Genomic DNA, 16,156 nt, shown 5'->3' with positions numbered 1-16,156 from the left:
GTGCGGTGGCTCACGTCTGTAATCCCAGCTCTTTGGGTGGCCGAGGTGGGCAGATCACCCGAGGTCAGGAGTTCAAGACCAGCCTGGTCAACATGGTGAAACCCCGTCTCTACAACAATACACAAATTAGCCACGTGTGGTGGCGCATGCCTATAGTCCCAGCTACTAGGGAGGCTGAGGCAGGAGAAGTGCTTGAAGCCAGGAGGCGGGGGTTCCAGTGAGCCGAGATCACACCACTGCACTCCAGCCTGGGCAATAGGGCAAGACTCTGTCTAAAAATAAATAAAATAAATAGTAAAGTTCCAGAAGTGAACTTTCTGAGTTAGAGATTGTTAGTGTCTTTTGCAGTTAGCTGTATAACTACCTTGTCTAATTTGAACCACATCTGGGGAACAGCATCTCTTCTGCGATGGGCACAGGGCAGCCTGTCCCTTATGGTAGTGTTGTCACAGCAAGAAGTGCAGCTGTAGGTTGTGTCGTGGGCGTGAATGCTGTGTCATTCGCGGGAGCCGGTAGAGCCACAGTAACATGGACAGCGACAGCTTCAGTACTGCCAGGAAACCATCCAACTGATTTCTGTGTTTGCCCCACAGATCTACGAACTGCGTGTGATGGAGACCAAACCTGACAAGGCAGTGTCCATCATTGAGTGTGACATGAACGTGAGTGGCTCTGTCCAGTTACAGTGAGCCTGGGCCCTGGGAGGATGGGCACTTGGTGACCACTGCAGGCCAGGGTGTCAGGAGGGCATCAAACAGCCCCTGGGACTCTTTGGGCAAAGAGGAGGAAGACGCTGTCAGAACATCATGAGGAGACTGTGACCTTGTCATCTATCTCAGGGCCAGTTGAGGCAAGAGTGTTGCCAGTGCTGCCATGGTTAGCTCTGACCTGTTGAGGAGTGAATTTTGTTTATTTATTTATTTATTTTTTGAGACTGTTTCACTCCTGTTGCCCAGGCTGGAGTGCAGGGGCCTGATCTTGGTTACAACCTCCACCTCCCAGATTCAAGCGATTCTCCTGTCTCAGCCTCCCGAGCAGCTGGGATTACAGGCATGTGCCACCATGCTCGGCTAGTTTTGTATTTTAGTAGAGACGAGGTTTTACCATGTTGGCCACGCTGGTCTCAAACTCCTCACCTCAGGTAATCCACCCACCTTGGCCTCCCAAAGTGCTGAGATTACAGATATGGGCCACCATGCCTGGCCGAGGAGTGAATATTCTTAAGAGCTAAGGAAGCGTGCTGAACCTTCTGAATAGGAATGAAGTGCTGATGCACACAGCATCCTGGTTGTATTACTAGGAAATACTGCTGAGCAAAAAAGGCCAATCCCAAAAAGTTACTTCATTATATAGCATCCTTAAAGTGACAGAACTTTAGAAATGGAAGACAGACTAGGGGTTGCCAGGGCTTAGGACTGGTGGAGGGGGCTGGGAGACAGCTGGGTATGGTTATAAAAAGACAATATGGGCAATCCTAGTGGTGGTGAAACTGTTCTTCATCTCGACTGTGGTGGATACATGGCCCTACACAGTGATTACATTGTGTAGAACTAAAGATACACATAAACAAAAACATGTAAAACTGGGAAATCTGAATAAGAGTGGTGGGTTGTGCCAGTGTTAATATCTTGGCAGCAATACTTTACTGTAATTTTGTAAGATGCTACCGTTGGGAAAACTGGGCAAGTGTACAAGGCATCTTTCTGTATTATTTCTTAAAACTGCATGTGAATCTATAGTTGTCTCAATTAAAAGCAAAAAAGATAAGGAAGCCAAGGGTGGCCATGTCTGAATATTTTACTTTTAAAATCCTGGAAACACAGGTGGACTTTGATGCTCCCCTGGGCTACAAAGAACCCGAAAGACAAGTCCAGCATGAGGAGTCGACAGTAAGTGTTATCCTCAGTGTCCTTCGCTGTCCTGCTGCATGCTGCTTTTGAGTTCCTGGTAGTGACTCGTGGGTGGCCTCTGCTGGTGTTGGTGTCATATCCTCTGCGTCCCTTCCAGCCATGCTTCCGGGGGACATTCTGGCTGGGGGTGGGGGATGAGAGGGAAGCTGGGTGTTCCCGCTGAGGAGCTCACCTATTTTTCTTTTTCTCTGTCAGGAAGGTGAAGCCGACCACAGTGGCTATGCTGGAGAGCTGGGCTTCCGCGTGAGTACCAGACCACTTGACTTACGTTGCTGTGCCCCCTGCTCCTTGAAATTAGAGCACTCACTCAAGCTGTTCTCCATGATGCTCGATGGACATCAGCAGGGGCTGGGCCTCTGGGTACTTGTGCACATGCATGCAAATCTACCACTTGCTCAGTTACCAAACACTTTTATATCCACTCTCTGCTGGAATCTTCCCAACAGCCCCATAAGGCAGCCCAGCTTTTTAAGAATTTCTAACCTACCGAAGAGTTTAAATAGTACAGTAGACATATACTCTTCCCTTAGGTTCACCAAACGTTACCACATTTGCTTTCTCTCTCTTGTAAATCATGTTTCCTTTTTTCTTTGCCTGTACCATGTGGGTTGCAAACATGACCCTTAGCATAACCACTGCCAAGGCTCCGTGGGAAACAGGTGGAGGTGGCTCATGTGTGGGCACTGAGGTGGCAGGAGGTGCCAGGAAGCAGCAGAGACAGCAGAATGATGGGAAGCTGAGCTATGGGGCAGTCACAACAGTGGCCTTAGCCCACCCACAGAGCTTGAACTGGGTGGCCCTGCAGAGGCAGGGGTCAGGCCTTTTAACCTAACACTGACTACTGGCTGCCCTTGGCCAAGTGGCTGTGTTCAGCTCATGGCCGCCCCCTGAGGAACTGGTCAGAGTTCTCAGCTGCCAGCACCCCAGCAGCTGAGGAGTCAGGGCTTCGGTCCTGAAGGGTCTGCACAGCACCCCAGCTCACATCCCTGCAGTGATCTCCAAGCAAAGGACATATCTGTCCTCACACTTGGGCTCATTATATGACTCAACTACTTCCTGTCTAGGCTTTCTCCGGCTCTGGCAATAGACTGGATGGGAAGAAGAAAGGGGTGGAGCCCAGCCCCTCCCCAATCAAGCCTGGAGATATTAAAAGGTAAGTCTGTCCTGGCTGTCCTTCAGGACAGGAGGAGGATCTGTGCCAGCCCTCTGGGGTGGGGCAGCCTCACCCCAGTTCTGGAGACAAAGCCTGGGTCAGTAGGCCCAAGGGACTTTACCCTTACCTGCTCTCCTTGGTGGGGTGGAGCACAACATGTCCCTTCTTCCACAGTGCCACCCCCAGTACCACTGTGGTCCAGCCTCACTCCATACTTCCAATTCAGCGTCTTCTTGCCCCCAGTGGCTTTCCGAAGATGTGCGTCTGATCAGATCTGTCTCTTATTCAAAACCCTTCTGGTCCCTATTTGGTGATCTGCCTATTTTCCTGTTTTGTGACTTTGAATTATTAATCAGGTCACATTATCTTAGTTCTCCTGAAAGTTCCCTGAGGAGCTACCTCAGATGTGCTTCTGTTGCTGGGTCCAGGGACCCACAGCAGACCCTTCCTCTGGTGGCCATGATGGCAGGGGCAGGGCTGAGGTGTGTCAGTTGTCTGTTGGTTGTGTGAAATTGGGAGAATACTGGAGTGAGAGTCTAGCCACCTCAGGGGGTTCTGTGAAGCTCAGGACAGTGACAGTGAGGGCTTCCCAATCCTTCAGATGACCCCTCTCCATAGACAGGTACAGAGCCTAAAGCCCCTGGCCCTATACCCAATGCTGATACTAAACCAGGAAGCCAGTTACCTTCTGCTTCCCTCCTGGGAGGATGCCAGGAAGCACCAAAGGGCCCAGGTGGGGTGCAGCAGCATCTTTTCTGCGTTCCTCTTCACTGTCATAAATGAATTTTAGTCCTTTTTTCCTGGAAATAACATTTCTCCTTGTCTCTCTCTTCTTACAGAGGAATTCCCAATTATGAATTTAAACTTGGTAAGATAACTTTCATCAGAAATTCACGTCCCCTTGTCAAAAAGGTTGAAGAGGTGAGTGTATTTCCTTGGTTGGTAATGAGGAGATTTATTTGCTAGTGATGACTGAGGTTCCTGGCATTCTGAGTAGGGGTGTGTATTTGTTTCCAAGCTGCTGGTAAAGACATACCGGAGACTGGGCAATTTACAAAAGAAAGAGGTTTAATGGACTTACAGTTCCACATGGCTGGGGAGGCCTCATAATCATGGCAGAAGGCAAGGAGGAGCAAGTCACATCTTACATGGATGGTAGCATGCGGAGAAAAAGCTGGCGCAGGGAACCACCTCCTTATAAAACCATCAGATCTCATGAGACTTATTCACTCACGAGAACAGCACGGAAAAGACCCGCCCTCATGACTCAGTTACCTTCCACCAACTCAGTTCCCTCCCACCGGGTCCCTCCCACAACACGTGGGAATTCAAGATGAGATTTGGGTGGGGACACAGCCAAACCACATCAGGGTATCTGTGATGTTTTCCCTTTCCTGGGGTCCCTCTGCTCCCTGGTGTCCTGTTTTTTTCTGTAGTGCTGGTGTGAGGTGTGTGAAACAGAAGACTTGCAGCATGGGGGTCAGGACCTCTGTCTTGCTCTAGAGCTGACTCCAGGCTCTGTTATCACAGAACTGTGTGCCCTGGGTGGGCTTCATCTTCCAACAGAGACCTTGAACTTCAAATATAGGGAGTACCTTCCAGCTGAGCAGGGTGGTGGTGGGACAGAGGAAGGCAAGGGCTGAGCATCCTATAGACATGGGCACTTTGTGGGAGTGGGCCAGACCCAGCAGCAAGTGGAACGCAGTCACCTCTGTGTGATGAGGATTTCTAGAACACCAGCACTTCAGACCCATCGCTTTCCTGGTTCCTTTTCTCAAAGGATTGGACCCTTGAGGATCCAGGAGTAGGGCCAAGGGCAGATGTAGAGTCACCCATTCAGGGCCAGCTGCTACATAGGACCCATCCCTGGCCCATCCTGATTACCGAACTCTCTCTAGCACTTGGGGTGGTTGGGGACAGAGACCACTGTGAAGTTTGCACATCTGGTCCTACTCACAATCACTTCTGGGCTTGATGTTCAAGTTGAAACAGCATTGAGACCTTTCAGGCCCAGAGGAGCAAACATAGTGGCCAATCAGACCTCACCCTCCAGCCCCTCCTTCAGGCACCATCCAGGCTTCACCAGCTACAGGCTGCCTTTCTCACTAAAAGCCAGTGCCTGACTCAGACCTAAGACCTCAGCATGGGACATCCCCCAGGCTGACTGTGACCTGACTGTTGCAAATTTACAGAAGGCGGGGTAGGCCGGTGGGCACAGCAGGCCTGTTTGACCATAAATATGTATTTAAGAAGTATATGTTTAAAGATGGGATTGAAGATACATTTAGCTCTACTCCATCCTGCAGCCCCACTAAGGCTGTGGCTAAAGGTCATGAGGTAAGAAAGACAGTGGAAGAGGAGGCAACTACAAGGCTTTGAAAACCCAGGGTACCTTAGCAGATCATAAAAAGCCTAGAAACAGTTCTGTGTAGATTGTGTGTAGACTGTAGAATTCTCAAAAGGCACCTCTAGAAATGAGGGACTAATGACAGAACTCTGTTACTAAGCAGTTAGAGCTGCATTATCCTCCCTCCCCCACCCCAGAAGGCTGGAGGCCTGACTCCAGTAGCACTCTAGACTGTTACCTCTGAAGTGAAGGCCAGAGTCAGAAAGCTTCCCAGTCCAACATCTAAATAGTAGAGGATTTGTGGGAAGAACAGCCACAGAAACCAAAGGAGCAGAAATCATCAGGGAAATAGTTTCCCCAAAGATGGACACAAGTTCGCAGATTTGAAGGGCCCACTGAGTTCCAGCAAAAGGAATCAAAATAGCCCCACTTTGGGGCAAAGAAAGATCCTAAAGTTTCTGGAGAGAGAACAGAGGTATCACCATGGATCAAGGACATCATCAGCCAAGCGCCATGGCTCACGCCTGTAATCCCAACACTTTGGGAGGCTGAGGCGGGAAGATCATTTGAGCCCAGGAGTTTGAGACCAGCCTGGGCAATATAGGGAGACCCTGTCTCTACAGAAAATTTTAAAATTAGCCCAGCATGGCGGCACGCACCTGTAGTCCCAGCTACTTCGAGGCTGAGTTGGGAGCATCACTTGAGCCTGGGAGGTGCAGGCTGCTGCTGTGAACTGAGATCACATCACTGCACTCCAGCCTGGGTAACAGTAAGACCCTGTCTCCCAAAAAAGGGACATCATCTTAGCAGGACACAGAGGAAACTAGAAGATAGTGGAGCAGTATCCTCAAAATTCCGAAATTTTTTCCAACCTAAAATTCTGTACCAACTCTTAAGAGCTGGATTGTGTCCCTCCAGTGTTTCTGTGTTGAAGCCCTGACCCCCAGTAACTCAGATAGGGCCATTTAAAGAAGCAATTAAATTATAAGACCTTAGAGTTGGCCCTAATTCAATCTGGTGTCGTTTTAAGAAGAGGAAATTTGGGCTGGGTGTTGTGGCTCACGCCTGTAATCCCAGCACTTTGGGAGGCCGAGGCGGGTGGATCACAAGGTCAGGAGATCGAGACCATCCTAGCTAACATGGTGAAACCCCATCTCTACTAAAAATACAAAAAATTAGCCGGGTGTGGTGGCGGGAGCCTGGGAGGCTGAGGCAGGAGAATGGCGTGAACCAGGGAGGCGGAGCTTGCAGTAAGCCGAGATCGCGCCACTGCACTCCAGCCTGGGGAACAAAGTGAGACCCCGTCTCAAAAAAAAAAAAGAAATTTGGACATAGAAGGGGCCATCTGCAAGTCAAGGAAAAGGGCATCAGAGGAAACCAAACCTGCTGACACCTTGATCCTGCACTTCTAGCCTCCAAAACTATGAACAAGAAATTTCTGTTGTTTGAGCCACGCTGTCTTTGGCATTTTATATGGCAGCCCTAGTAGACTAACATACCAACCAGACTATCAATGGAATATGAGAGTAGAAAAAAGGAACTCACAAGAAGATAATCCTTATGCATCTTTTCTCAGGAAGCTCCTAGAAGGTGTCCCTCACTAAAATGAAGGAATAAGGTAGAAATAAAGTCATAGAATCCAGGAAATAAGGAGCCCCCACTAACACGTACGGCACCTAGAGAAAGGCCAGTCCAGGTATGGCAGGGTGAAGGCCCAGGAGGACACAGCTTTGTCAAAACAGATGAACTCCATGCAATGCAGGCTGTGATTGAATATAAGCAGAGAAAAAAGCCAAACACAGCTATCGACACCAGGATAAATGGAAGGCTGTGTGGCAAAGGAAGACTAAATGCAGCCGTGACTCAAATTTACATGAATATTACCACATAAATACTAAATGGTGTTCTACTGCAGGTATAACATGCTACAGTTAGTGGGGAGCCAGGTGCAGGGATTTGTGTTGAACATTCCAGAATCCTCTTCTTCCTAGGGAAAAGTTGAGGTAATGCCTCAGACTGACTAGCAATAAAAATATGTGAAAAAAAATATGTGCAGTTTTCAAAGGCTTGGGAAAAAACAATCCCTCTTTCTGCTGATGGAAGGATAGCTTAGTAGAATGTTTCTGAGCGCTGGTTGTTCTCTATAAGTTAAAAGCATTAAAAATGTGTACACGCTTTGACCCAGGACTTTGAGCTCTAAAAAAATATCAGAGCTGTGTGCAAATACATTAAGCTGCTTACCACAGCAATGTCCACTGGTAGAAAACTGGCTCTCCTACATAATGGAATTCTTTTTAACAGAATTCAGTTCTGTAGCCTTGCGAGTATACTAGATAAGTTTATTGGCATGAGACTTCAGAATTAAGTGGGAAAACAGTTCTTCAAGCATGTACAGAAAAGTGACCTGAAGTTTTTGGGTGATGAACTTAGAGATTTTTTTTTTTTTTTTTTTTTGAGGCAGGGTCTTGCTCTGTTGCCCTGCCATCCAGGCTGGAGTGCAGTGGCACAATCATAGCTCACTATGGCCTTGGCTCAAACCATCCTCCCATCTCAGCCTCCCAAGTAGCTAGGACCATAGGCACATACCACACCAAGCTTTTTTTGGTAGAGATGGGGTCTCACTATGTTGCCCAGGCTGGTCTTGAACTCCTGGGCTCAAGCGTTCCTCCCACCTTTACCTTCCAAAGTGCTGGGATTACAGGTGTCAGCTATTGTGTCCAGCCTGAGACATTTCTTATGAGTAATATGGATGGTACGTGAGTCTATAGAGTAAGGCGTTTATTGTAAATCTCCAGGGAGTTTCTGAAAATAGTATCTTCTCTTCACACCTAGGATGAAGCTGGAGGCAGATTCGTCGCTTTCTCTGGAGAAGGACAGTCGTTGCGTAAGAAGGGAAGAAAGCCCTAAGTGAGGACTGTTGGCTGACTGGAAAATAATAAAAGAATAAATTGCAACATCTTGGCTTTCAGTTACTGGCACTGACAGGGATGAGCCTCATCAGAATACTCTGTTACTTAAGATTTGCTTAGAGTTACCTAAGAATTATCAAGTTTTACTTGAAGTGGAGCAGCAGGACTTTGTAGTTGTATGCTTGATTTGGGGAAAGACAAAGAGCTGTCCCTGAGGGCCTGTAGGCAGCTGCTGCCTCACCTCTTCATGCTTTCAGCTTGAGGGGGGCTCCCACTGCCTCAGCAGGAGCAATTCTGTATCCCTAATTCTGTCAAAACCAATGGAGGTGACTAAATTGTCTAACATGAAGTGTTCTTTCTTTTTCATTTATCCTTTCTTTTCCTAGGTCAGTTGCATAGGTGTCAGTCTTTGGCCTAAATAAAGGGTTTAAATAGACGTGTGTTCTATAAATAGTGGCTGTCCCACTACTGTGGCTGCAATTTAAGTATTTGACAAAGAATGTTTCTATTTTTATTTTCCATATTTTTTTCAAAAACATCACTCAGAAAAACCTGATCTGAATGAGTTTACACTTTTATTCTCATTTCATATGGACATAACTGGCTCCTTAGTGAACCTGTTCATAGTGAAACAACTCCATGGAGAAGCAAACGTGAATGTTGGAATGAACAAATGCTAAAGAGATGTTTCTCTCTTTCCTTCTTCCCTACTCCCCCACTCCTAATTTTAATTTATTAAATCATCCAAGCTTCTGCTGGCCTGTCTTTATTTTTTTATCAGTATTTATTTGGTCTTAGGTCTTCACTTTCTGTAACGTGAGATCTTCTGACATGCTAATCTGATTATTTAAAATTTGTTCCCATGAGCCACTGTGCCTGGCCCCATTGGGAATAATTCTAAGCCAAGAATTTCAAGTAAAAACAGGCAATAACTAAAGCCTAAATCTAAATGTTTGATTAGGTACTAACACAGACTGGCGGTTGGGCCTCTGACCAGAACTGAAGGAAGTCCTGTTGGCAGATGCCCCGTGTTCCATCTCACCATTAGAAAACTTCCCATCTGGGGCTTCTCCTGGAGAAAGTAGGAAGAAACAAGGCTGCCTGATTCCTAGGTGGCAATGGCTAAGCCCAGCGGGGTCCCCCATGAGCCAGGGCTGACCCTGCTTCTAGGCATGGGGATCCTGCCCTGTTCAGGGCCCCTCCAACACTCCAGAGAGGAGAGGATGGTGGCCCCAGGGTCTATCCACATGTCTTCAGTGAAGAGTGTCTATGAGTGTCATGATGTTCAGTACTTGGCCTGTGGCACAAACCATCATCACTGGAACTAGGCGTGGTTTTGGAAGGCGTGAGCACTGTGGGGACTTACCTGACCCTCCACTGACAAAGTCTCAGTTTTACTAGCAGAGGGAGAAACCCTCCTTGGTGGGTAGCAGCTTTCATTTGCAGGATCACATCAGCTAACAAATTGTCACTTTATGCATAATCAAGAATGTTGCAGTACCTCTGGCTCTGGGGTTTTGTCTTCACTAAGTAACACCTGCTGTGTATGCAGTGAAATGCCTGGTCCTTTGCTGGAGGCACACTCCCCTGCCTGGATCAGGATGGATTCCATTCCAGGGCCTTTTAGTGGGGCCAGTTGGAGCACTGATTCTGGTCGTTACTCCTGCACCCTGGCCTGCAGCCTTCCTCCCAGTGTCTTCTTTGGGCTTGGTCCTTGAGCCAGCTGCCTCAACAGCAGGACCCCTGGTAAAACTGCAGCTTTCTGACCCACCTCCAGGGAGTCTGTCCCAGTGGGCACTTCTGCAAGCCCACCAGCTTCCCCTTTACTTGCCTTTGTTGCCTCTTGTGCATTGCTCCTTTTTATAAACGTTGCAGCCAGGCGTTGTCGCTCAGCCTATAATCCTAGCACTTTGGGAGGCCAAAGTGAGAGGATCGCTTGAGGCCAAACTAGCCTGAGTAACTTAGCAAGACCACATCTTTACCAAAAAAAAAAAAAAACCAAAAAACTAAAAATTAGCCTGGTAAGGCGGTGCATGCTTGTGGTCCCAGCTGTTCAAAGTCCTGGAGTTCGAGGTCGCACGTAAGCCTGGGTGACACAGCAAGACCCTGTCTCGAAAAATAAATAAGGTAAATGTTACATGTCTCCCGCACCCTTAGAATCGAGCTACAGACATCCAAGCCACTCCTACCCCACTCACCCGTGCTACACACCGCCTCCATGCCTTTGACCGGCCTATGGCCGTGCTCGGATTGCCTTCTCAGCCTCCACTTCAAGCCTGCGTTCCCTGGGCAGGTCATCCAACCCTAGATCCACCACACGTCATGCCCAACCAACCTCGGTTACTTTGCGAGTTCACCTCCATCCTGAGTGGACGCTCAGACAAGACTGCCAGAGCTGCAGATCTGGGAGGTTCGCTGCACCAACTTGATGCTCAGTACATACTTTTGAAAATAAACCGCATTGTTGAGATTTGAGAAAATCTCATAAAGCTGCTAAAAAGAATGGCCAGAGCAGTGTGATTTTAGAGGCGACTGACAAAAGGTAGCTGCGCGGCCCAGGATGCCCTCATGGCCCAGGGTGAATGGCGCTGGCTTCGCGGTGGCCGAGTAGGCTCCGCGCCAGGCCTCGTCCCGGACTTACCCTGCGACCCTGGCCCTCCGCGCGCCGCAGCCGCCCTCGGTTGCTATTGGTTGCTCGTCCTGTTTGTCCGAGCTTCTCTAAGACGGGGGCGAAACTGTAATTGAATGTGTCGGTGCTTATTAGTTATTCTGTCAGTCGATCACGAGGTGCCGCTTTCTTCATTCTTCATTGGCTGGCGGACTGAGGGGCGGGCTTGGCGCCCCGGTCGCCCAGACATGGCGGACGGCAACGGCTGGCAGGTGAGTGTGCTCGGGAGCCGGGAACCACCAGGGTCTTCCGGAGGGAGGGAACGGGACAGGCTCCGGGCGTGGGGCGCGGCCGCCGGGCCCCACTCAGGCGTCGCCTCTCGCCGCAGCCGCCGCGCCCCTGCGAGGCCTACCGCGCCGAGTGGAAGCTCTGCCGCAGCGCCAGGCACTTCCTGCACCACTACTACGTCCACGGCGAGCGGCCGGTCTGCGAACAGTGGCGGCGCGACCTGGCCAGCTGCCGCGATTGGGAGGAGCGCCGGAGCGCCGAGGCCCAGGTGCGCCGGGAGGGAGCGGGGCGGCGCTTCGGAGCGCCTTGCAGGGCCCAGCTTTCCCCACCCCTTCACGCCCCAGGCCCCGCGACCTAGCCGAGAACTGTCAAGGTCCCTACCCTCCTCACGCTTCCTTTCTTTTGAGAGTTGGTATAAATTAGCATATCAACAGGACTTTCAGAGGGCGTGAAAGACAAAGAAGGAGACCAGCGAGGAGGGTGTAGAGTGGTTTAGAGAGCAAAGAGGGCAACCGTCCAATGTTAGAGTCATCAGCTGGCCTACGCAGGAGGTGATGTTGCTGAGTCCTGAGTGACCAGGAGCCAGCCTTCATCCAGCCCCGGTAGACACTGCTGAGAAACAGAGAAGGCCTGTGTTCCTGAAGCAGAGGGTAGGTGGATGGTTGGAAAGCGGTATACCAGGGACCTGGTGGGCCTTAATACGGAGTTTAGAGTTTAGTCTAAAGTGTGCTGGGAAGCATAATTCGATTTATATCTTTAACAGATCAGTCTGTTAGCAAAGTGTGGTGACGTGCACCTGTGGTCCCAGCTACTTGGGAGAGTGAGGTGGGAGGATCGCCTAAGCCCAGGAGTTCAGAGCTGCAGTGAGCTATGGTCACGCCACTGCACACCAGCCTGGGCAACAGAGGGAGACCTGTCTCAGGGAAAAAAAAAAAAAAAAAGAGGAAAAAAGTTCTATCTGTTTGCTAGGGTGTAGAGAGTATTTTACAGGAGCAGAGAGATCGGTAAGGAGGTGGTTCTAGTTGTTTATTCATCCAGCAAATATGTACTACATTGGGTACTCTTGGGGATGCACGAGTGATAAGAAGAGTCTCTGCCCTCCTGGCACCCACACTGTAGTCTAGAATATACAGTCCTACGGTGGACCCCTTGTGGGAGAGGAGATGGAGAGAAGCCAGCCGAAAGGTGCAAGGCTCATGGGGAGTGCCAAGGAATGAGAATCAATGGGACTGATCAACACTTCAACATTGTTAAGTGTATACAGTGATCTGAAAGAGATGAACTGATGTGGAAACCAGACTGCTGTATAAAAGAAAATTATGACTATTCCATAATATGTGAAACTCAAAAAAAGTAAGAAAGCTGACAGCCTGTATAGCAAGAGATTGATAATTTTAATGTATGTATATCTGCGCGTGTGTGTATAAAGAGCTCTTATATATCAGTAAGAAATATAGGGATTATTTCAGAATGGAAAAATGGCCAGAGGACACAAAGAAGCAATTCATTAAAAAAGAAAGCCAGGTGGGCATGGTGGTGGGCACCTGTAATCTCAGCACTTTGGGAGGCCAAGGCAAGGGGATCGCTTGAGCCCGGGAGCTTGAGTCCAGCCATGGGCAACGTGGTAAGACTCCATCTTTATAAAAATAATAAAAAAGAAAAAAAAAAAGCCTGGGCGTGGTGGCTCATGCCTGTAATCCTAGCACTTTGGGAGGCCAAGGTGGGCAGATCACCTGAGGTCAGGAGTTCGAGACCAGCCTGGCAACATGGCAAAACTCCATCTCTACTAAAAATATGAAAATTAGCCACGGATGGTGGCACACACCTGTAATCCCAGCTACTCGAGAGGCTGAGACAGGAGAATTGCTTAAACCTGGGAGGTAGAAGTTGCAATGAGTTGATCGTGTCACTGCACTCCAGCCTGCGCCAACAGTACAGTAAGACTCCATCTCACGAACAAAAAAGAAAAAAACCAAATGGCAAGGTGTCAGGTATATAAGTCTAAATGACAGTAACAGCAGGTTTTGCCCAGCAGAAAGTCGTTAAGTGTTGATGGGGGTCTGAAGAATTCTGGGTAGTTGTACAGTGTTGGTGGGGGTGTCGGGTGTTCTGATTATGTAAATGTCAGATGCATACCTTTTGACTTTAAGTTTTACTTCTGGAACTTTATCCTAGGGAAGTAATTGGATAAGAGTGTACAGTTAAAAGTTCGGAATGCTAATTATGTTTTTGATACTGCAAAAGCTGAAAACAACCTAAATTTCACTAATAGACATTTGACCAATTAGCTTTTTCCACAAAGTGAAATACCGGATAGCCTTTGAAAGGAATAGTCAGTCATCTACCTGGGTGTGGGAAAGTGCCTACAGTGTATTGTTTAGTGAAAAAAAAGCAGGAAGTAGACTAGCCAGCAGAAGATTATCTCATCATTAGGGAAACATGTTAGCTCTAAAATTTGGACCAAAAAACGGTATCAGGGAAGCTGTTAACTGCCACATTGGGAATGGACATTTGGGAATCTTTAATAGTCTGTGCTACATTTCTGATAGCTTTTTAAACATGATCAAAATATTTTATTTGAGGCAATAGAGCTTGAACAAAGACAGACGTAGACAGATTAAATGATCTGTGTAAAGAGGCTCACATAGCACCTGATACTTACCAAGGGCCCACAGCAAAGGTCTCCTGTGTTGTGATACACTGACCCGTGTCTGTATTGGGATACAGTAGCTAGAAGAAGCTGATGGGTTGAATGGCACTTGTGGCACCACTCAGGCAGGTGGTCTGTCCTCTGAACTCTTCCCACCCTTCCAGGATACCCTGGGCATGTATTTCTTCCCTGTCTTCCTCCCTTCTTCCCTACCACACTCCTCCCTGCAGCTCCCCACAGCTGCTGTCTCAGACGCTTCTCTCCACTCCACCCCCAGGCTCACTCTCAGCAGGTGAATATGCCCCAGACTCACAAGGTCAGCCAGAGCCATTGAGCCCTGAGGTCCAGGAGAAGATATTTAAAAATTCCTCAAATTATTATGACCTATTCAGTAGTTTTTCACAGTAGTTTGTGAGAACAAAATGATCTCAATCTCTGTGCGCTAATATGGAATACTCGCCAAGGTATAGTAGGTGGATGCAGCTGTGCTGCACAGTGGTGTGCACCATAGGCCCCTTCCTGTCCATCTGTGTTTTGGGGGGAGGTACAGGGGTCTTGAGGGTGCTCAGAGCCTGGGAAGTGACTAGAGTCTTATTTGCACAGCAATCCCTCTGTGAGAGCGAGCGGGCACGAGTCCAGGCTGCACGGAAGCACATCCTGGTGTGGGCCCCGAGGCAGAGCCCCCCTCCAGACTGGCATCTCCCTCTGCCGCAGGAGAAGGACGAGTGACAAGCACCCCTGCCATTGGCCTGTGCAGCTTCCTTGGTCTGTTTCAAGTTGCTGTTGCACAACCCTGGGGACTGTGACAGCCTACACAGTCTAGTGGGTCCCTGTGAGCTCTTGCTGGGTTTGGAACATGGAGCAGGACATTGCTGGTCCTACTTGCCCACCCCTCACCAGCCTGCAGGGTACCCTGACGCTGCGATGTTCTGCAGGACAATTGCACCGCTTCAGAGCTTCCAGGAGGCCAAGCATTATGGCCAGGTACCTGTGAGCAGCCAGGTCAGGCTGGGCACAGTAGCATAGGAGATGGCAGTCCTGAGGTCTAGGCTTCTCAGGTAAACTGAAGGATAGCCCTGACCTGTGTGGACACACAGGTGGGTCATAATGAGGTAGCTAAACAGTTGCACCACTGTGAATGTCTTTCCTAGTCCTTGGGAAACTGCCTGCTATGTCTCAGGTTTGGTGAACATTGTGAGTACTCACACTCTGCTCCACTCAGTTCCACTGCACATGCAGGCAGGTGTGCCGAGCAGGCAGGGCTTGCTGGTCCCTCTGCACCAGCAGGCTTCACTTGTTAGGCTCCCAGGTCGGCCCCTGGAGACTCTAGTTTTTAAGAAATGCACACAGCTACAGAACACACAACGTTGCATAAAGAGGGTTTGTGGACTCACCTTAAGAAATCCAAGTCCAAGACATGTGGAATTAAGGACTCCTTCCCTCAAAAAAATTTTCCCTGGTGGTTAATGTATCAAAAGCCATTTCATCTGATTTCAAATAGAAGCTGAAAATTAAGTTTACATTTGTTAGATTTTATATATAACAGTGTTGTGTCTGGACAGTGTTAGAAATTTGTATGCTTATTCTCTTGTAGGTGTTTTAAAATGTATGAACCACCAAAAACACTATTTCTCGAAGAGGTTTCTTTACTACTAATAGAATGGTTTCTCATCCTGTGGTGGCCCTGTTATGTGATGCTGAGGGCTAGGCTGGGTCTGTGCCCAGCACCCTCCCTGCTCTCTTCCTGGACACAGGCACCAAGTTGAATATCTTTAAATTTGTTCTTTGGGGTAGAACAATCTATCACTTCAGAAGGGTGTCCATTAAAGAACAGTATTTCCCTGCTTGAGTGTTTTCTCCTGTGCTCCCTAGGAGCCCCTGTCTGTGTCTGTGAACGGTGGGGGTGGGGGTTGTGTTCACGGGATCCCAAGAGCAGGAGCATCTACAGCGGAGCCAGCGTTCCCCCATCATCAGGGGAGTATTGATGTGTCTAAGGCAACCAAGGTGCCTCCAGCATGGCTGTGGCTGGATTAATGAGCATTTCCACCCAGTGAGGGAAGAGAAGACTGCTAGAGATCCACAAGGTTTTTCTTACTCTTAAACACAGGGAAGGGGCATCTGAATTTGCAGTCTGCTGTAATCCCAGCACTTTGGGAGGCCGAGGCGGGTGGATCACTTGAGGTCAGAAGTTCGAAACCAACCTGGCCAACATGGTGAAACTCCATCTCTATTAAAAATACAAAACTTAGCTGGGCATGGTGGCATGCGCCTGTGATCCCAGCTACTCAGGA

The 16,156-nt window shown here is 48.8% G+C and overlaps 2 protein-coding genes across 6 annotated transcripts in view; both read left to right on the top strand.

Moving 5' to 3' along the window:
* UFD1L (ubiquitin fusion degradation 1 like (yeast)) overlaps positions 1-8,366 on the top strand; it is a 29,223-nt gene extending 20,857 nt beyond the window's left edge. Inside the window, exons 7-12 of one of the 2 annotated variants that reach the window (XM_011986012.1) lie at positions 594-662; positions 1,824-1,889; positions 2,106-2,153; positions 2,975-3,063; positions 3,903-3,984; positions 8,243-8,366. In XM_011986012.1, coding sequence (XP_011841402.1) covers positions 594-662; positions 1,824-1,889; positions 2,106-2,153; positions 2,975-3,063; positions 3,903-3,984; positions 8,243-8,317 — 429 coding nt within the window. In that variant the 3' untranslated portion in view covers positions 8,318-8,366. The remainder of the gene's footprint in view (positions 1-593; positions 663-1,823; positions 1,890-2,105; positions 2,154-2,974; positions 3,064-3,902; positions 3,985-8,242) is intronic. The other variant, XM_011986011.1, reaches the window with a different exon arrangement.
* A 2,155-nt stretch (positions 8,367-10,521) lies between these two features.
* Positions 10,522-16,156, top strand: part of LOC105543858 (chromosome unknown open reading frame, human C22orf39) — an 8,448-nt gene continuing 2,813 nt past the window's right edge. Inside the window, exons 1-4 of one of the 4 annotated variants that reach the window (XR_001006677.1) lie at positions 10,522-11,199; positions 11,316-11,483; positions 14,469-14,707; positions 15,167-15,709. Coding sequence is in view for 2 of the 4 variants with exons in the window: in XM_011986009.1 (XP_011841399.1) it covers positions 11,065-11,199; positions 11,316-11,483; positions 14,469-14,594 (429 nt within the window). In the remaining 2 variants the exon portion in view is untranslated. Of the gene's footprint in view, positions 11,200-11,315; positions 11,484-14,468; positions 15,710-16,156 lie in introns of those variants that run through there. The other 3 variants (XR_001006676.1, XM_011986009.1, XM_011986010.1) reach the window with 3 other exon arrangements.

This window comes from Mandrillus leucophaeus, unplaced genomic scaffold, assembly GCF_000951045.1.
Source record: "Mandrillus leucophaeus isolate KB7577 unplaced genomic scaffold, Mleu.le_1.0 Scaffold291, whole genome shotgun sequence".
Taxonomy (NCBI): domain Eukaryota; kingdom Metazoa; phylum Chordata; class Mammalia; order Primates; family Cercopithecidae; genus Mandrillus; species Mandrillus leucophaeus.
The sequence above is the reverse complement of the archived record's forward strand: the minus strand, read 5'-3'. Positions and strand labels throughout refer to the sequence as shown.